The sequence below is a fragment of the Schistocerca cancellata genome, chromosome 8 (assembly GCF_023864275.1).
Source record: "Schistocerca cancellata isolate TAMUIC-IGC-003103 chromosome 8, iqSchCanc2.1, whole genome shotgun sequence".
Lineage (NCBI taxonomy): Eukaryota > Metazoa > Arthropoda > Insecta > Orthoptera > Acrididae > Schistocerca > Schistocerca cancellata.
The window spans coordinates 181,307,995-181,330,139 of record NC_064633.1 but is presented as its reverse complement, the minus strand read 5'-3'; the positions used below and the strand labels follow the sequence as shown (position 1 = coordinate 181,330,139).

General features: G+C 44.6%; 1 protein-coding gene across 1 annotated transcript in view; it reads right to left on the bottom strand.

The window, feature by feature from the left end:
- The window catches only part of LOC126095457 (lipase 3-like), a 233,423-nt gene that overhangs the window by 58,321 nt on the left and 152,957 nt on the right, over positions 1-22,145 (bottom strand). Inside the window, exon 4 of the mRNA XM_049910249.1 lies at positions 11,028-11,274. Within this exon, the coding sequence (XP_049766206.1) occupies positions 11,028-11,274 (247 nt within the window). The remainder of the gene's footprint in view (positions 1-11,027; positions 11,275-22,145) is intronic.

Below are 22,145 nucleotides of genomic sequence, written 5' to 3'. Positions count from 1 at the left end.
CGCTTAGAACCGCACGGCCACACCGGCCGGCTGGCGGGAAGTCCCAAGACACCTACAATATCGTCACAGAAGATGAAACGTGGGTCTGCCATTATGACCCTGAAACAAAGAGACAGTCTTCTGTGTGGTGCTTTCCAGGGGAGGAACCACCCACAAAAGTTCGACGGAGTTCTGGAAAAAAGATGGTGGCAACTTTTTTCACAAAGAACAGGCATCTCACTTCCGTGACCTTGGATACACATCGTACAGTCAATGCTGAATGGTACGTGAACGATTGTCTTCCAAAAGTCATCGCCACATGGAAGTCACAGCATCCAAAGTCCAAGAGTGGGCACCTTCTGCTGCATCACGACAGTGCATCTGTGCGCAGGGCTGCCAGAACGATGGACTTTCTGGAGAAGGGAAAAGTGCGAGTTTTACCCCATCCCCCTATTCACCTGACCTGGCCCCCTGTGACTTCTTTCTGTTCCCTAAGACTAAGGAAAAAATTCGAGGGCAGCGGTTTTTGTCAGATGAAGAGGCCATTGCAGCGTACGAGAGTGCACTAAGTGATATCCCAAAAGAAGCTTGGACTGACACATTTTCTAAGTGGTTTCAGAGAATGGAAAAATGTATACATGCTAATGGAGAGTATTTTGAAAAGTTGTAAACGTTTTTTTGCAAATAAATTGTTTTCACACATTCTGCTAAAAACTTTCAGCACAGCCCTCGTAACGTGAGGCCCTTGAGAAAGACAGGCCGCTGTGCGTACATCACAGCATGTGACACTGCAGGTCTTACGAGTGACAGCAGTCGTCTCCAGCGGGGAGCGAGTAACTGTTTCAGACGAGTTTAATAATTCTTGACTGTGCTCTTAAGGGGACCACACTCTGCCTATCTAACCCATGTTAATTTAGGCAAGTTTTTGACCCATTTCTGAAAAAAACTATTTGGTGCAGAACCTTAATAAAATGTGTGTGAAATCTTATGGGACTTAACTGCTAAGGTCATCAGTCCCTAAGCTTACACACTACTTAACCTAAATCATCCTAAGGACAAACACACACACACATGCCCGAGGGAGGACTCGAACCGTCGTCGGGACCAGCCGCACAGTCCCTGACTGCAGCGCCTTAGACCGCTTTTTTTTTCTTTTTTTGTACTATCATTTTGTTCGTTGCATCTGCTCAGGGCGGACGTCGTAAGACATCCGTTTAAGTTCGTTGTTGATCCAGTAACTCAGTTTTTTTATTACAGAGGGCAGTTAACCCTCTGACCGATCAAGCTGAGTTACCATGCCGGCTCTCATATTGTTCTATGTTGTTCGTTGAATTTCTTCGGGGCGGACGTCTGATGACACCCGTTCAGGTTCTTTGTTGATCCGTTCACTCAGTTTTTTATTACGGAGGGTAGCTAACCCTCTGACTGAGCACACTGAGATACCGTGCCGGCTTTATTCGTTCGTTACATCTGCTCGGGGCGGACGTCGTAAGACACCCGTTTTAATTCGTTGTTGATCTGTGAACTGAGTTTTTTTTATTACAGAGGGCAGCTAACCCTCTGACCGAACACGCTGAACTACCGTGCCGGCGACCGCTCAGCTAATCACGCGCGGCAGAACCTTAATATTTTTACTGTACGTTACATGATGCTAATAGTCACCTGTACTAAAATCTGTTTTATCCATTTTACAGTTTTTAAGAAATACTTTTTTAAATGTATTAACAAAAAATATTAAGTTTTTTCTGCAGAAAATATTTTTTGTGATCATCCTAATCGGGGAATATTAATGAATGTAGTACCAGATGTGGCTTTTTATGTTGTGCAGAGTCTCTGAAAATGTCATTCATTTATCTGTGATGGTTTCTGATATAATGGGGCATCTATATACTGAAAATTTTAGTTTGCGGGAAATTGACTTTAAAGAAAAAACTTTTGAAATTTGTTACCTACAGTTAATTAAAACTGTCCTGCTGCATATGGTGGCCCTTCTTTGGCCTCTAGTAGGTTTCCCAGCCTCTTTTTCACCTTCATGGATGTTTGTCTTGCTTTCCTGGCCATATTAGATGGAGACCTGTCTGCATTGGCTATCCTCATTTTATCGCGATGTTGCAGCCCAGTGATCATATTTTCACCAGGATTAATTCCCAGCTTTTTTAGTACCAAACACTTTCCAATATTACCACAATTGAATGTAATAACAGCATCATGAACTCCTAGTTTCATTGTATGTGTGCCTGCAAATACAGTTTTATGAAGGCGGTTCCAAATTATGCTGTTGAAACATTCATTTGGATTCTGTGTCTGCCCATGCAGACATTTTCTTAGAAGGTCAGGATGAGCCAAGTCTCTGAAAATAGGTTTAATTGCTGTAATAACAGCAGCAGGAAAAGAATGCTGGTGAGAATAAGATTCTCCAGTTTCCTGAGCCCTGTTGTATTTGCACCAAGAATTTTCTCCTGGTGGACACAATCCATGACATGGCTTATCATCAGTAGAGTTCTTATGGAAGAATATGGCCCAAACATCTCTCTTCATTGCCTCCAGATTTTCTTTATTTCTCCTAATTGCCTGCCCATAGTATACCTGCAGGTTTTCTACTTGCAATCACACTTGCACAAAACTAAACGCGTATTTGATAGCGTGTTGTTTACAAACAGCAGAAACAAAAGAATACCCGACCGTGGCATTTCAAGGATAGCCAACACATTCGGGAGTAAAAAAAGAATCCCTAACGTGCAATGTAGGGGATATAAAGATCTAAAATATACGCAGAAAAGTGGGTGTGGCATATAAACACACGTGGTAGGAAAATGCTCTTTAAATGCTCGAAAAAAATTTTTCAGCAAAATCCTTTTCAGAGTACTTAAATAGAACCTTAAGCTATCGAAATATGATGAAAACGGAAAATCGATTTTTTTCGACCTGAACCACGGTGTGGTCCGCTTAAAGCATGCGTAAGATTTCCCGTGGGTCCTGCAGGAGCGAGCGGTCGTGAAGTATGGCAGGCAAGACAACTAGCATGTTGTCACAAGTTCGTCGCGGGGCCCGTATTTCTCGTGGGCCCCGTTGCACAGGTCGCGGTGCCACATTGACGGTCTATTCACAGTGGTCAGTGTTTATATTTCAGCGTGTGGCAGTGCACTTGTAAGTGGCCGGGCTGGCGACTTTCTCGGACGGCTATCTCATGCTGATTGCTGTGATTTTGAATGAAGAAGAGAAGAACGGGAGTGAAAAAACGGAAGTGGGTTCATAAGGCGTGGAAAAACAGAGCAACAGAAGGGGAATTTGTCACTCTGTACAGTGAGCTGACCGACGGTTGAGCATAGTTTTATAAATGTTTCAGAATGTCAGAAAGTTCTATTGAATAATTTGTAAGTTCATCTGAAAAAGCGAAACACACTGAAGAAAAGCCATCACACCAAGAGAACGGCTCGCCATTTTCTTGAGCTTCGCTAGTCTATAATATAGGGTGATTCAAAAAGAAAGAACAGATTTCAGTCGCTTATTACAGACGAACTATAAAAGACAGAAACCCATTGTACATGTCACTGGACAGAGGAAGCTCAAAGTTTTGACATAGCTGCGCTATTGTTTCCTTGCAGCAAAACGGCGTCTACCCCGCAACAGAAATAATTTTGTGCGCTGGAATTCGCGCGAAGTCAACTCATTCTTCAAGTGCAGCATGCTTTCCACGGTCGGTTCTACAAGAAGCCCACAAGCAGATTTTTGACTAGCATAAAGAATTCTAGGAAGGTGGTAGCGTATGCAAAGGAAAGAACACTGGTTGGCCACGCACATCATGATGAAAATGTCCAGCGTATCCGAGATGCGTTCACTCGGATGTCTCGGAAGTCCACTAGACGGGCAGGTCAGGAACTTCAAGTTCCTCAAACAACAATGTGGCGTGCTCTGAAACGACGCCTGCACATGAAGCCATAGAAGTTGCAGTTACTGCAGAAATTACGACCCGGCGACCATAACAGAAAGTATGAGTTTTGCATTTAATTTTCCAAGATATGTCAGAGGACGCTTCTTCCGAACGACGCATCTTTTTGGACGAATCGATGTTTCATCTATCGGATGAAGTAACCCGACGGAAGAATTTGGGGGCCACGAAATCCTGGCGTCGTTTCTGTTCACATAGCTTATGGACCTTTATTTTTGCGGAGAAAACTGTTTCACAACGTAATATCTGAACGTAGTGCAAAACTGGTTGTTTGCTCAACTTCACGAATATTCCAGTGATTTCATTTTTATGCATGACGCCGCCCCGCCTCACCTTCACCTTGAAGTTATTTTAACAACACCGTACCACAACGCTGCATTGGAAGAGCTGGACAACAAGATTTTGTTCATTGTTTTAGGCCTCCCAGATCACCGGACCTAACACCTCGTGATTTTTTTTTCTGTGTGATTACGTAAAATGCAGAGTCTTCGTCCCACTTGTGGCAACTACTCTACATGATCTGAAAATCCAATTATTGAAGCGTCGATTCAATAAACAGGGATTCGAGTGTGGAATGAAATGGACTACCATTCCGATGCTTCTCGAGCGACGTATGGTGCTCACAATGTGTGTGCTGTATAGCGTCTGCGCGATCATAAGACTTTGAAACTTCTCTATCCTGTTCTGTAGTCTGTATCATCTGATTCTTCACTGCTAGCTTCGCTTGGGACGCTAGAAGACGCGAGTTCGTTATCATATCAATCTCTGTTTTCTTCCTGATCAGAGAGGTCATCATCTTCAAGCCATTCGGTAGTAGTTGACTGAAAATTTAGATTACTTGTGCTGACTTCAGATGACATTCTTTCGTCTTAGAAGTAGTTGGGTTGAGTTGTTTGGGGGAAGAGACCAGACAGCGAGGTCATCGGTCTCATCGGATTAGGAAAGGACTGGGAAAGAAGTCGGCCGTGCCCTTTGAAAGGAACCATCCCGGCATTTGCATGGAGCGATTTAGGGAAATCACGGAAAACCTAAATCAGGATGGCCGGACGCGGGATTGAACCGTCGTCCACCCGAATGCGAGTCCATTGTGGTAGCCATTGCGCCATTTCGCTCGGTCACAGGTAGTATTATATGCATGTTCTAAGCAAAGAATAAAGGCAACTTACAGAACTGTTCTGCTTATGAAACTAAACTTCCGTTCATCTGGGACGTACACTTACTTTTCAAAAGAGTACTCGATTTTAGCTTTTACAGTATTTTTGAGTGTCTCAACATAAAACTGTGTAGAAATGATAACAGTTGTTAGAAATTTCCTACTGTAATGCACCATTCAGAACAATGATAAATAAACTATTTGAAAGACCGCTTGTTTGCTAAGGGGTGTAAAAGACTCGTGTCAAGCATTATACGTGTAGGATTACAAAATTTATAAAATAAAATAATTACCTCGACTTGCAAGTAATAACATTTTGTCAACCGTTACACAGGAGATAATCGAAAATAAACTTATTTTAAGATAGTTTATTGAGAAAATGAGAGGTTGTCGAGTGTGAAGGATCCCTGCTATGAATCCAAAGATTAAGGCAACTGAGTGCTGGCTTTTCCAAATGCGCCGCGTGGGATTAGCCGAGCGGTCTAGGCGCTGCAGTCATGGACTGAGCGGCTGGTCCCGGCGGAGGTTCGAGTCCTCCCTCGGGCATGGATGTGTGTGTTTGTCCTTAGGATGATTTAGGTTAAGTAGTGTGTAAGCTTAGGGACTGATGACCATAGCAGTTAAGTCCCATAAGATTTCACACACATTTGAACATTTGAACATTTTCCAAATGCGCCTCTGTAATCGTGCGTTGCAGGACCCCAAAGCGGCGTGCGACTTGACTACCCTGCCGAGCAGCAAAGTGTCTCTGCTGGCGCGCAACTACAGATCGCGCATCTGGAAAAGCCTGGATTCAGTTATTCACTGTCCACCCTCAGATGTGGCCACCTGTTAAAAGCCTCAGTAAACACTTTCTGCAGCACTGAAGTTAGCCAAACAGGCGGTCGTGCACGCAAATTCAAGCGGCCCGCACGATACAATTAGTGTCAGTTGTTCTCATAGTGTTGATGATAGCGCACGTAGCTGCTGTCTTTGGCTCGGGTTCGATTCTTTCTACCATCCTATATGCAATTTTTGTATCGCTCTCTTCTTCGGTTTTAGGGAACAAAACGAAGAACACGTTTTGCGACACCGTCTCTGGCCAGCCGCTTGAATTTACAAGCGAAACGACTTGATTGGCTAACTCCAGTGCTAATTAACTCGGAAACGGCGCAACGTATCGTATTCTTTCCTTAAGACCTACTCCTCAGCACAACCTACCCTGCAACAGCCTTACAAGCTTTTCAGATTGTTTCTGACCACCCTGGTGCCCTCCACTACTAGTTCTGCCACCTGACGTCTGTCAGTGCTTACTTCACGTTGACGTCGAATGTAGGCAGTGGCCAAATGTCACTGGACCCTGTATTAAACGAGTACCAACGGATTGGGGTGCGACTACTTCTTGTTTCGCCACAGCATCGCACTGCAATCACACCTTGAACAATGTGCGGCGTGCGAGACAAATTAGAAGTACTGGTCTGCTGATTTGATCGAGAATGTTTGCTGGCAGAGCCATATTGATTCTCTGCACTGCTACAATAAATATAAGATGCCAACCTCGCTTTGAGTCGCTTGATACTCTTAAAATTTGTATCTGTTCTAATTCCGTCATCGTCAGTTATTTAGCTACCCAAATGGCAAAACCCATCTGCTGCATTTAATGTATCATTTGATAATCTAATTCCTTTAGTATCGCCTGATTTATCAGGGGCGTTCGATAAGTGATGCAACATATTTCTTTCTGAAAGCAATTTGGTTTCATTCAGGATTCCAGTGTACCATACTATTCCCCACTCTTCTGGCTATAAAGCACTATTTTTCGACGTAATATTAAACGCCACGGCCTTACGTCACCTTACTGGGGCCGGCCGCGTTGGTCTCGCGGTTCTAGGCGCCTAGTCCGGAGCCGCGCGACTGCTACGGTCGCAGGTTCGAATCCTGCCTCGGGCATGGATGTGTGTGATGTCCTTAGGTTAGTTAGGTTTACGTAGTTCTAAGTTCTAGGGGACTGATGACCACAGATGTTAAGTCCCATAGTGCTCAGAGCCATTTGAACCTTACTGGAAGGGGCTGTATGTCCTCAGGGTATCACTTACTGATAGACGTCGGAGCCAACGTCTCGCTGCATCAGTAACCTTTCCAACATCCACTTAGTGTTACTTGCGAACTGCATCCTTCATTGGGCCAAAGAGCTGGAAGACGGAAGGTGCGAGATCCGTGCTGTAGGGTGGATGAGAAAGAACAGTCCAATGAATTTTTGTGGGCTCCTCCAGGGTGAGGCCTAGCGTTGTCATGAAGGAGACGTTCCTCTGCATTTGTGTGGCGACAAACCTAACGAAGTCGTTAATTCAGTTTCCTGAGTGTAGCACAGTATACTTGAGAGTTGATAGCTGCACCATGAGGCCAGAGTCCCAGAGGATCGTCGCCATGACTTTACAGACTGAGGGAGAGACTTCGAACTTTTTCATCGGAGGATAGGTGAAGTGGCACCGCGCGGGTTTAGCCTAGCGGTCTGAGGCGCTGCAGTCATGGACTGTGCGGCTGGTCCCGGCGGAGGTTCGAGTCCTCCCTCGGGCATGGCTGTGTGTGTGTTTGTCCTTAGGTTAATTTAGGTTAAGTAGTGCATAAAGCTTAGGGATGATGACCTTAGGAGTCCCATAAGATTTCACTCACATTTGAACATTTTTTTGTTCCTGTCGGATCACCGATTTAAGCGTCGTCGGGCTGGGCTAGCACTTGGATGGGTGACCATCCGGTCTGCAAGCGGGGTGCACTCAGCCTTTGTGAGGCACACAGAAGACCTACTTGATTAAGAAGTGGCAGCTCCGGTCTCGTAAACTGACATACGGCCGGGAGAGCCGTGTGCTGACCATATGCCCGCCCATATCCGCATCCAGTGACTCCTGTGGATGAGGATGACCCGGCGCCCGTCGGTACCGTTGGGCCTTGCTAGGCCTGTTCGGACGGAGTTTAGTTTTCTTTACGCCGGCAGCGGTGGCTAGCGGTTCTAGGAGCTTCAGTCCGGAACCGCGCGACGGCTACCGTCGCAGGTTCGAAACCTGCCTGGGCCATGGATGTGTGTGATGTCCTTACGTTAGTTAGGTTTAAGTAGTTATAAGTTCTAGGGGACTGATGACCTCAGATGTTAAGTCCCATAGTGCTCAGAGCTGTTTGAACCATTTAGTTTTCTTTTTTAGTTCGAAGTATTGAACCCATGTTTCATCGGCTGTGACGATGTTCGACAAAAAGTTGTCACGACCAGTCTCGTAACGCGCAGGCAATTCTGCACAGGTGGTCCTTCGTTGGTCTTTATGGTCTTGTCTTAGGCGGCGAGGAATCCAGCGGACACACATCATTGAATAGTCCAACTCGTGAATGAGTGTGTCGGCGCTACTAACAGAGACGTCGAGTTGACCAGGGAGGTGTCTGATTGTGATCCGCCGATCACATCGAAGACAGTGTCCGCGTGTTGAACATTGCAGGAGTCACACCTGAGTGCGGCAGGGCGGCACGCTGGAGATCGGACAGGTTAGTGCGACCTACACTACTGGCCATTAAAATTGCTACACCACGAAGATGAGGTGCTACTGACGCGACATTCAACCGACAAGAAGAAGATGCTGTGATATGCAAATGATTAGCTTTTTAGAGCATTCACACAAGGTTGGCACTGGTGGCGACACCTACGACGTGCTGACATGAGGAAAGTTTCCAACCGATTTCTCATACACAAAGAGCAGTTGACCTGCGTTGCCTGGTGAAACGTTGTTGAGATGCCTCGTGTAAGGAGGAGAATTGCGTACCATCACATTTCTGACTTTGATAAAGGTCGGATTGTAGCCTATCGCGATTGCGATTTATCGTATAGCAACATTGCTGCTAGCATTGGTCGAGATCTAATGACTGTTAGTAGAATATTGAATCGGTGGAGTCAGGAGGGTAATACGGAACGCCGTGCTGGATCCCAACGGCCGCGTATCATTAGCAGTCGAGATGACAGGCATCTTATCCGCATGGCTGTAACGGATCGTGCAGCCACGTCTCGATCCCTGAGTCAACAGATGGGGACGTTTGCAAGACGACAACCATATGCACGAACAGTTCGACGACGTCTGCCGCAGCATGGACTATCAGCTCGGAGACCATGGCTGCGGTTACCCTTGACGCTGCATCACAGACAGGAGCGCCTGCGATGGTGTACCCAACGACGAACCTGTGTGCACGAATAGCAAAACATTTTTCGGATGAATCCAGGTTCTGTTTACAGCATCATGACGGTCACATCCGTGTTTGGTGACATCGCGGTGAACGCACATTGGAAGCGTGTATTCATCATCGCCATACTGGCGTATCACCCGGCGGTATGGGGTGCCAATGGCTACACGTCTCGGTCACCTCTTGTTCGCATTGACAGCACTTTGAACAGTGGACGTTACATTACATTTCAGATGTGTTACGACCAGTGGCTCTACCCTTCATTCGATCCCTGCAAAACCCTACATTTCAGCAGGATAGTGTGTTGTGGATTGGCAAGACAGCCAACCCACTATAAGAGGAAGCCGAAAGGCACGCGTTTTAGCTCACGCAGGCTGGCGTGAGGTCTGGAACAGGTCAAGGAAAAGAGACTAGCCAAAAAACGTACGTAGCTGCTGGAATACTTAACTTTAATCCATAATTGGTGAACATCGCTCTTGACGGTACATGTTTTACAGCATCAATAGTAACTGGTAATGGCGCCTTGCTAGGTCGTAGCAAATGACGTAGTAGAAGGCTATGCTAACTATCGTCTCGGCAAATGAGAGCGTAATTTGTCAGTGAACCATCGCTAGCAAAGTCGGCTGTACAACTGGGGCGAGTGCTAGGAAGACTCTCTAGACCTGCCGTGTGGCGGCGCTCGGTCTGCAATCACTGATAGTGGCGACACGCGGGTCCGAGGTATACTAACGGACCGCGGCCGATTTAAAGGCTACCACCTAGCAAGTGTGGTGTCTGGCGGTGACACCACATAGTGCACCACCGTATGTTGCAGGTCCTGTACGGGCCTTTCTGGATACAGAAAATGTTCGACTGCTGTCCTGGCCAGCACCTTCTCCAGATCTCTCACTAATTAAAAACGTCTGGTCAATGGTGGCCGAGCAATTGGCTCGTCACAATACGCCAGTCACTACTCTTGATGAACTGTGGCATCGTGTTGAAGCTGTATGGGCAGCTGTACCTGCACACGCCATCCAAGCCCTGTTTGACTCAATGCCCAGGCGTATCAAGGCCGTTAATACGGCCACAGGTGGTTGTTCTGGGTACTGATTTCCCAGGATCTATGCACCCAAATTGCGTGAAAATGTAATCACATGTCAGTTCTAGTATAATATATTTGTCCAATGAATACCCGTTCCTCATCTGCATATCTTCTTTGTGTAGCAATTTTAATGGCCAGTAGTGTAGTTGCGATGATACGACGCCCGACGACTGACCGTGCATTTCTTCAGTCTCTTCGTAGATATTCCGCAAGTGCCTGTGAAGATCTGCGATGTTTGGTTTTCCGCCAAAATAAATTCAGTGACAGTTCTCTGCATGAAGCACACCTGTGTTGCAGACGGCATTTTGAAGGCTACGTATTGCGCCGCTACCTACCAGAAGTTCATGAAACCATAGAGGCTGAAGCGAGAATATTGCATGACGTCTCACAACGAGTTCTGCCATTTTTTCCACCGAAATTGGCCAAGAAAAAAAAAGTGGTCTATCAGTTATGCAACGCTCCTCGTAATTCTTCTACACTCCATTGTCCTTGTTTTAGTTTTGTTTCTGACCATCTTACTCTTCAAGCACTATGGAACCTATTCAACTGGTCTTCCTAGTTCTTTGCTTTCTGTGACAGAACTAACCGTTAGAAAACTTGTGAGTAACTTATAATGCGGCCTTGCACCTTCGGGCTCTGCGCATGCGCGTCACTAGGAGTCGAGTACTTACGGCGATGGACTGCGCCAGAGGCGCGGCGGCGCGCAGCGGTGGGCTGTAGAGATCTGATATGAAGGCGACGGGCGCCAGGAGGAACGCGGCCCGCACCTTGCGGCTGTACTCGGGCCGCAGCGAGGCCAGCACGTAGAACATGGTGCCGCCCATCGAGTGCCCCACGTACACCAGCTGCGGCCGGCGCGTCTGCTGCAGCACGTAGTCCACCACCGCCGGCAGGTCCTCAGTTCCGCTTTCGTGCCAGCTGTGGGCAGGTCCAAGTGCTATTAGAGCTGTAAAACTAACGTAGGCTACCTACAGAACATAAAAAATACCTTTGCAAAACGGAAGCTTACCCTCCTAGACTGTATGGGTTACCTAAGATACACAAGCCCAATGTCCCATTGAGACCGATAGTAAGTGCCATTGGGGCTTCTACTCAAGAGCTGGCTAGATATCTTGCTTCTTTGTTGCAAGCGTATATAGGTAAAATTGACACTCATATTAAAAATTCCATGCATTATATCGAAAAATTGACGGAGATCACAGTTAGTCCAAGTGACATCCTTGTCAGTTTCGATGTAGTATCCCTGTTCACCATGGTCCCTGTTGACGAAGCTCTTTCTTACATAGTTGATATGTTTCCTACTGATATAATAGCTTTGTTTCGACATTGTCTATCCTCGACTTATTTTCAATGTAACAACGAGTTTTATGAAGAAATTGGTGGGGTCGCCATGGGTAGCCCTCTGAGCCCAGTTATTGCTAATCTATTTATGGAATTTTTCGAACAACAAGTGCTGCAGTCGGCCAATGAAAGCCCTTTGAAATGATATCGATATGTGGATGACACCTTTGTGATATGGAATCATGCTAAGTGGAACTGATTTTTTGGTTCACATAAACAGTTTCAATCCAAAGATACAATTCACCACGGAGAAAGGGAGTAATCGACAACTAATTTTTTTGGATGTATTGGTTATTAAACGGGCAGATGGGACTTCAGGGCACAAGGTATATAGGAAAGACACACACACACACCGATCGTTACCTACATAAGGATTCGAATCATCATCCTAGGCAGAAGAGAGGAGTCATAAAAACTTTAGTGGACAGGGCTAATAACATCTGTGAGCCAATTTATTTGCAAGATGAATTAAGCCATTTGCGAACGGCTTTCAAGAGGAATGGGTACACTGACAACGAGCACTCCACCCTAGAAGAAAAGTGTCCGAAAATACACAACAACCGTCGACTGGAAAAGTTTTTCTTCCATTTATTCATTATATCACGGACCGTATTGTGAAGGACTTGGGCAAGTTTCAAGTGGAGACAACCTTTCGGCCTACCAAGAAGATTAGTGAAAGTTTAAGATCGGTGAAAGACGCACGACAACCCTTAGCCACCCCAGGTGTGTATAAAATTCCGTGTAGCTGTGGCATGGTTTATATTGTAATAACTAAAAGGAGTGTTAATACCCGCCTAACGGAACACAAAAGGAACTGTAGATTGGGACAAATTGACAAATCAGCTGTAGCGGAATACGTTTTCAAAGACGGTGATCACGAAATAAAATTTAGTGAGTCAAACGTGATAGCTAGGACCTCACGTTATTATACCCGCATGTATAGAGAAGCTATAGAGATCTACCAGCACGAAAATAATTTTAATAAAAAAGAAGAAGGATTAAAACTAGACAAGATATGGCGGTCGACTTTGCACCAACGAAGTGACAATCGATTACCTGTAATCGAGAGAGATGGCACTAGCCAGAGATAGTTTTAAAGTCGAAAGCACGTGATGAGTGGTGGCGCCATCTAAGCGCTCTATATAAGCGGGACCTCCAGCGCCCAGCAGCCAGTCGCCGACTCACCTCAGAAGATGCTGCCCGCAGTAGGCAACGAAACGTCAGGAAGGAGAAGAAGTTTTATATATGGACCACGGCAATTCATCCAGGAAGTTTTAATTAATGAAGACGCCGGCCGTGAAAGCTTCCATGTTATGATTAAACTTCTTGTTGTTGTTGCTGTCTTCAGTCCAACGACTGGTTTCATTCCGCTCTCCATGCTACTCTACCCTGTGCAAGCATCTCCACCTCCGAGTAACTGCTGCAACCCAGATCCTTCTGAATCTGCTTAATGTATTCATCTCTTGGTCTTCCTCTACGATATTTACCCCTCACGTTTCCCTCCAGTACTAAATTGGTGATCCCTTCATGCTTGAGAATGTGTCCTACCAACCACTCCCTTCTTCTAGTCAGGTTGTGGCAAAAGTTTCTGTTCTCTCCAATTCTATTCAGAACCTCCTCATTAGTTACGTGAGCTACTCATATAATTTTCAACATTCTTCTGTAGCACTACATTTCAAAGGCTTCTATCCTCTTCTTGTCTAAACTGTTTATCGTCCATGTTTCACTTCCATACATGGCTACACACCATACAAATACTTTCAGAAAGGACTTCCTGACACTTAAATCTATACTCGATGTTAACAAATTTCTCTTCTTCAGAAACGCATTTCTTGCCATTGTCACTCTACATTTTATGTACTCCCTATTTCGACCGTCATCAGTTATTTTGCTTCCCATACAATAAAACTCATCTACTACTTCAAGTGTCTCATTTCCTAATCTAATTCCCTCGGAATCACTAGATTTAATTCGACTACATTCTATTATTCTCGTCTGGCTTTTGTTGATGTTCATCTTACATTCTCTTTTCAAGTCACTGTCCACTCCATTCAGCCGCGTGGTTTCGGGCGTCATGTCACGGTCCACATGGCTCCTCCCGCCGGAGGTTGGAGTCCTCCCTTGGGCATGGGTATGTGTGTTGTTCTTAACAGAAGTTAGTTTAAGTAGCGTGTAAGTGTAGGGACCGGTGACCTAAGAAGTTTGGTCCCGTAGGAATTCACACACATTTTGAACATTTTTGAACATTCCGTTCAACTATCCTTCCAAGTCCTTTGTTCTCTCTGACTGAATTAAAATGTCATTGGCAAACCTCAGAGTTTTTATTGCTTCTCCCTGGACGTTAATTCCATCGAGAAGCAAACGTTGACTACGGTAATTTCCCAAGTAGCCTTGGTCAGTTAAGACCATAGCCACATCTTGCATACCTATCGGGCGTTACCTCATCTCGATCTCTTTTTCTTCATATGTGATCGGTGTATTACTAGATTCCCCTAGACACCGGAATCGCTGAATCGTCTAGAAACCCAGTGAGGATGTACAGGGTGAGTCACTAACTATTGCCACCTAGAATAACTCCGAAAGTATGGCAGTAGCTGAAAGGGTTGTGGGACAAATGTTACATGGGACAACGTGGTGACAATACGACGTTGGTTGTTTGATGCTAGGTGGGGTCGCGTCGGAGATATGAAAGTTAACTTTGTTTTTTTAAATGGGATGCTGTAATTTTGTGCTTATTTTCTGATAGCGGCTATCGAGACGAATCCAATGATGTGTAACAGTAAGATCTTTGAAGGTCAACGAAGGTCACAAAGGTGGCATGAACGTCCATTTACAAAATGTGTTCGACATAATGACCATTGGTATCACTGCAGTTCTGCAATCTTCTTATCATGGATTGAGTGGTATTCCTTACCATTTCGGCACTTATCGAAGCACATGCTCTGACTATTCTCGTATATCGTGCAAATAGTAAATATTCGACGAATACGGCGTATCAAATGGTTCAAATGGCTCTGAGCGCTATGGGACTTAACTACTGAGGTCATAAGTCCCCTAGAACTTAGAACTACTTAAACCTAACCTAACCTAACCTAACCTAAGGACAACACACATATCCATGCCCGAGGCAGGATTCGAACCTGCGACCGTAGCGGTCACGCGGTTCCAAACTGACGCGCTTAGAACCGCACGGCCACACCGGCCGGCTACGGCGTATCCATCGAACGTGCCATTGACATGTTAACACCATTCGACGGCTTCGCAAACCGGTAAGAACTCAACGGCAAGAATGGTATCGTCGAAACAAGCGAATGTGAATGATGTATTCCTTCCAAGAACAAGTCGCCATGCTTCTCATTTACGGAGAATGCCAACGAAATACAGCTAGAGCTGGAGACTTATACGCTGAAAGATATCCTCAACGTACTCACCCTACACGTCGTACATTTAAATATGTGTATGATAAATTGAGAACAACCGGATCTTTAACGCATCGGAGATATATCCGGCAAAGGAAAGTTACTAACGAGGGAAACGGAAATTGGTACTCTTGCCATTGTGGTTCGACATCCTTGTGTTAGTTCGAGTCAAATCACAAGGGAATCTGGCATGAGCCAGAGTAGTGTTGTCTGTCTTCTGCATCACCATAAATATGATCCATACCATGTCAGTCTCCACCAAGAATTGACTGGTACGGATTGTATGCTTTGCATTGAATTCTGCCGATGGGCTCAACTTCAGATTGAGAGGGATGACACATTTATTAATTTTATTTTATTTACTGACGAGCCTACATTCACGAACCACGGAAATATTAATTTGAGTAATATGCATTATTGGGCAACTGAAAGTCCATGTTGGCTGCGGAAAGTTGCACACCAAAAACCGTGGTCGGTGAATGTATGGTGTAGGATGCCGGAGGACAGAATTATAGGCCCCGATTTCATTGAAGGAAGTCTTAATGGTAGGAAGGATACCACATACCTGCAAGAAACATTAGGTCTGTTACTGGAAGAAATACATTTAGGAACAAGGAATAGAATGTGGTATCAACACGATGGATGTCTGGCACATTTTTCGCTGATGGCTAGAAATGAGTTACAGAGACAATTCCCAAATCGTTGGATTGGAGGCGAGGAGATGTGTCGTGGCCGGCTGGTTCGCCAGACTTGACGCCTCTGGATTTTTTCTTGTAGGGATTCGTGTAAGACATTGTTTGTAAAGACATTTCAACTACATTTGAAGATATGCGAGAGAGACTTGTCAGAGCATGTGCTTCGATAAGTGCCGAAGTGACAAGAAATACCACTCAATCCATGATAAGAAGATTGCAGCACTGCATTGATACCAATGGTCATCACATCAAACACCTTCTGCAAATGGACGTTCATGCCACCTTTGTGACCTTTGTTGACCTTCAAAGACCTTACTGTTACACATCATTGGATTCGTCTTGATAGCCTCTATCAGAAAATAAGTACGAAACTATAGAATCACAGCCGGCAGGAGTGGCCGTGCGGTTCTAGTCGCATTATTTCCGCAGGGAACTTCCAACGACTTGGTCTGCTGCATTAAGCTGGGCAAAAAGAGGTGTGACACGATGTGAGGGGTATCTCATGCATTTTGTCGCCTCAGTGTGTAAAGGGTCGCTTAACCTATGGAACATTACTACTCTATTGAGTTATTCTCCTGTCTGTTACTTAAAAAAGGACAGCATTTATAGAAAAATTCGAATTGTCAGATTTTATTCGAAAATTGTTGATTTGTAACGTGAAAAAGAAGGATGGTGTAGCAAGAATAAGAAAAAAGCACAGAGTTATCATATAGTGATAGAAAACAAAATTCCCGAAAAAAGATAAAATAAAAAAAACTCGTAACAAAAACATATCAAACATCCCGTCCATACTTCGAGCTTATATAAAACGTGTTTCTGTTATTCACAAACAAATTTTCCACTTATCAACAGAAGCAGACAACACTTGCCATTGTTCATGATGAAGAACTTTCTATTGAGTATAAAATAACAAAAATAATTATATATTTTTTTATGTTTGTGCATGTAAAATGTACTTGCATAAAAAATGATTGTTTTGGTTACATAAAAGCGCAAAAGTTACGCCATCAACTACTTATAGATACTTACAAAACGCAGATTATATTTCATAAGGATGTAAAATAATGAACTAACTCTGAACGATGTGCGGTTCTTATTATATGCAAAACAAACAAACAAAAAACAAACAGAAGCCGTTGGCTCCGAGTTTCTCACCCACACATTCATTTATATTTCTTTTCCTACCAATGCTACCGGTAATCCTACGATTTTCTACGTCATTTATGTAGTGTACCAAAACTACCGAACCCTAGTTTTGGTAAAGCGTACCTATAACTGCTAGCCATTACAAGTTCAGCATCAGCACCGATAACGACGAAATTTTACTTGCTGTGGGTATACACCACAGTTAGAGGAATATGTGATTAAATTTGTAGGTGACTTAGGTGCGAAATTGCGATCACGAAGCTGATACCTGATATGTTTCTGGGGCGGTGGGGGAAGGGGGAGGGGTAGGTAAATTTCCAACACTGTAGTTAACGATACCAATGTTCACAAATACTCTCGACACTAGCTCATAGTTGAATTATGCGATAAATATGATTACTTATCGATAAGCAAGCTACGGTGTGCACCATCAGTAGGTTCCAAAACGCCGCCCATACAAAGTAGATTTTTCCGGGGCTCATACTTGGGGTTATATTGCTGATAAAAAGATGGCGTTAAGTGTTTTGGATAGGCCTTGAGCTAGGGACAATTTGTATACCCAACAAAAGGATCGTCTTACTGTAACTATCCTACTTTTTGTATTACACGTGGTCTACGGTACGCCTGAAGTGGCTTATTTAGTTCATGGGCGGTTCCTGAGAAAAGCAACTAACACTAGCAAATAGCTCATATTTTAACGGAATGTTCTTTAGGCATTTATCTAGAAGTACCATCTATCCGCTTTCAAAAATCTTTATCCGTTACCGAGAAACAACCCTAAAAACATTATTTTTAGGTACCAGAACCGAGCCGCAGAATCCAAAACCGCTATGCATAGCAAATAGGTGTAATGCTTACGATATATTCCTAAGATACCAGTCACCAACAACACTGCAAAATTTCTTGATATCTTCACCCATTTCCGAAATACAGAGATTCAAAATTACCCTACTTGTACATGTAAAATATGTACGTAAAACCTGATGTGAGGCGAAAACGTAATTTAAGAAGTGGCGTAACACGGAGAAAGATTTCGTAAAGTGTTTCAATCATCATCAAAAGGGTTCTGGGAAGCATACGTAGTAGTACTAAGGCACAGGAAAAATTTTTGTGCACATAAAAATATGGATGAGATGTAAAATTAGTTTTGTGTTATTTCAGTTTCACCTAAGTAAACTATCAAAATTTTACTGACCAATAAAGTTCTTTTCGTATGAGTGGCGTGCTCCTATTGGAGCAGAAAAAAGGCGAATATGCTCCTGTTTCAAAGACTCTGATTGAAAAGTGGGTTACGGCTGCCTGAAATTTTGAGATGCGGACATACTCGCACTTTTTCATGGTGAGAGAGAAGTAGTCGGTGGTAGTGGGAAAGAGATGTAAAAGTGATTAATATAGGGAGATAGTAGACGATGGTTGTGGTACAGAAAGAACGAAAGAGACAATGGCAGTGTGAGAGAAAAAGACAGACTGGCAGTGGAACATAAGTGACATTGACAGAACAGTGCTAGGAAAAGAGTGAAGGAGACAGTGCCAGTGGGAGAGGAATAAAGAGAAGGAGAAAGTGAAAGTGGGTGAGTGCCAGTAATAATGAGAGACAGTCTATTAGAATGACAATGTGTAAGAGAGAGAGATAGCGACAGTGGGAAGGAATGAATGAGATAGTTACAGTAAGAGAGAGCAAGGGCGAGACAGTTGTAGTGAGAGGTAGCAGTATTAGCAGGACAGAACGAAGGAGACTGTGGCTGTGAGACAGGAGACAAGCGCAGTTAGAGACACAAAAGATATAATGACAATGAACTGGGCTGAATGAGGGACTGAGAATGCGCGAGTGGGAGTGGATGAGTATGAACCTTTACAGCGATAGATGGCGTGTGAGAGAGTTACAGTTAGGGGAGCTTGTGGGGGTGAGAAGTGAGTTGCATGTTAAAAAGAGCGCGAATATGTTCGCATGGCAAAATTTTTGGGAATTTTTTTAAAGCTGATGAGGAAGGTATAATGAGACATCTGGTACCTCGCTCTTCAGAATCTTTTAATAGAGAGGAATATATTAGCATTTCTTTTGGCCTATAGTCAAGTACAATACGTACGTTCTACACATCATTTATGTTAGAACAAAGGAAGCAATTAAAAACAAAAGTGGGATCTGATGATGCAAATAACACTTCGTTTCTTTTATGCTGCGAATTAAACATGTAATGTTGAAATTTATTAAATATATTCCACATTATCCTTCATTACTCGCCATTTATTTATCAGGCTGTTGGTATAATCCTAGCTGCACGGTTTGAGGCGCAATGCCACGGATTGCGCGGCCCCTCCGGCCGGATATTCGAGTCCTCCCTCGGGCATGGATGTGTGTGTTGTTCTTGGCATAAGTTAGTTTGTGTGTAAGTCTAGGGACCGATGACTTCAGCAGTTTGGTCCCTTAGGAATTCACACACATGTGAACATTTTTTAAGTTATTGATAACAAAAACTTTCGCAGTATGGAGTAGTCTTTCGTAAAATTGAATACTATGTGACTAACCAATATTATATTCTTGTGACTCTAATGCTCAGGTTTCTGTAAATGTATACTTTGGTAAAATTTAATTTGCCGATTAAAAAGTTATTGAAAATAAAATGTTTTCATTCGAGAATACTATCGCTGCAAACGAGAGGTTGCAAGCATGGGCGTTGCGCGGAAATTCTGCTAGTCTGTTTAGCTTTTGGTCTGTAAAGATACTATGCCAGCCAGTCTGTCATTAACTTACTTCTTGCAATATAATATGCCAGTCGTCAGAAGATGTAAGTTGTTTGATTCACATGTCTGTAGAAGCCGTGTCTGGTGTTAATAAATGACGAAAAAGGACAAGAACTGTTCTTCATCACATAACAAATTCGACCTTACACAACGAGGAGGAAGCAAGAAAGGAAGATAAGTTCGACCCTTGATTTTTCTTATTTCATTGTGATGATGCTCATTTCTCCCTTTGTAGGTGGATATTTATGCAATAGGAGCAGAAAGTCTGTGAGTGAAATTTCACGAGAACATCCTTCTGCAACGAAAAACGCCTTTGTTTTAATAGCTGCCATCACGGTTCACGTTTGTTACTCTAATTCACTTATGATGTCAGTGGCACTCTCTCTCCCCCATTTCGCGATAATACAAAATGAGCTGCCCTTCTTTCAACTTTTTCAATGTCCTCCGTCAGTTCCATCTGACGCGGATTCTACACCGCACAGCAATACTGCAGAAGATGGCGGACAAACATGGTGTAAGCAGTCTCTTTTAGTAGACTTATTGCTCTTTCTAAGCCAATAAATCGCAGTCTTTGGTTCGCTTTTCTCAGAAAATTACCTATGGTAACGTTTAAATTACGTATTTGTAATCTTTAAGTATTTAGTTGAACTTACAGCCTTTAGATCTGTGTGATTTACCGTGTAACTGAAATTTAGCCGATTCCTTTCAGTATTCATCTAGATGATTCCAGATGAAGTTAAATATCAACTTTTTTATATTGTGATTGAGATCGAATACTACACGTCTGTGGCAGCAATAATGATTGGACATCAATTCCAAATGAGCTTCAGTGAGAGATACTGACACATAATTGTATGCTGTTTCACTACGCTGACAGTCACGAATCAGAGTGACTGGCGAGTTTTGGCGTGCCAGCCTTTTGGCAAGCTATGACCAGATACTTTCAGAGAGTGGGAAATCTAGAGTACATACTGACCATGGCAACTGCCGAACATCATTTGTAGCGAGGTAGTTCTGGACAGCACGGGAAACATTGCTTTGTGTTATCTTGCTGAAACATAAGAATACGGCAGCCTCGAAGATTAGCTCTAACACGCCAGGAAAGTAACAGCTGGTGTCCATTTTACCGGCTATGCGAACCAGAGGTGACTGTGTTGTGTAGTAGATGGTACAGTCACGCCAAGTGCTGAGTCCATATGATAATGAAGAATGCAATTCATGTTCGGTCGTTTTCTTCGGAGCTTTCACAAAAGGGATGCATCTATCATGGTGCTGTATGCACAACTGGGATGACGTGGTGGCGCAAGGCAACTACACTCCTAGAAATTGAAATAAGAACACCGTGAATTCATTGTCCCAGGAAGAGGAAACTTTATTGACACATTCCTGGGGTCAGATACATCACATGATCACACTGACAGAACCACAGGCACATACACACAGGCAACAGAGCATACACAATGTCGGCACTAGTACAGTCTATATCCACCTTTCGCAGCAATGCAGGCTGCTATTCTCCCATGGAGACGATCGTAGAGATGCTGGATGTAGTCCTGTGGAACGGCTTGCCATGCCATTTCCACCTGGCGCCTCAGTTGGACCAGCGTTCGTGCTGGACGTGCAGACCGCGTGAGACGACGCTTCATCCAGTCCCAAACATGCTCAATGGGGGACAGATCCGGAGATCTTGCTGGCCAGGGTAGTTGACTTACACCTTCTAGAGCACGTTGGGTGGCACGGGATACATGCGGACGTGCATTGTCCTGTTGGAACAGCAAGTTCCCTTGCCGGTCTAGGAATGGTAGAACGATGGGTTCGATGACGGTTTGGATGTACCGTGCACTATTCAGTGTCCCCTCGACGATCACCAGTGGTGTACGGCCAGTGTAGGAGATCGCTCCCCACACCATGATGCCGGGTGTTGGCCCTGTGTGCCTCGGTCGTATGCAGTCCTGATTGTGGCGCTCACCTGCACGGCGCCAAACACCCATACGACCATCATTGGCACCAAGGCAGAAGCGACTCTCATCGCTGAAGACGACACGTCTCCATTCGTCCCTCCATTCACGCCTGTCGCGACACCACTGGAGGCGGGCTGCACGATGTTGGGGAGTGAGCGGAAGACGGCCTAACGGTGTGCGGGACCGTAGCCCAGCTTCATGGAGACGGTTGCGAATGGTCCTCGCCGATACCCCAGGAGCAACAGTGTCCCTAATTTGCTGGGAAGTGGCGGTGCGGTCCCCTACGGCACTGCGTAGGATCCTACGGTCTTGGCATGCATCCGTGCGTCGCTGCGGTCCCGTCCCAGGTCGACGGGCACGTGCACCTTCCGCCGACCACTGGCGACAACATCGATGTACTGTGGATACCTCACGCCCCACGTGTTGAGTAATTCGGCGGTACGTCCACCCGGCCTCCCGCATGCCCACTATACGCCCTCGCTCAA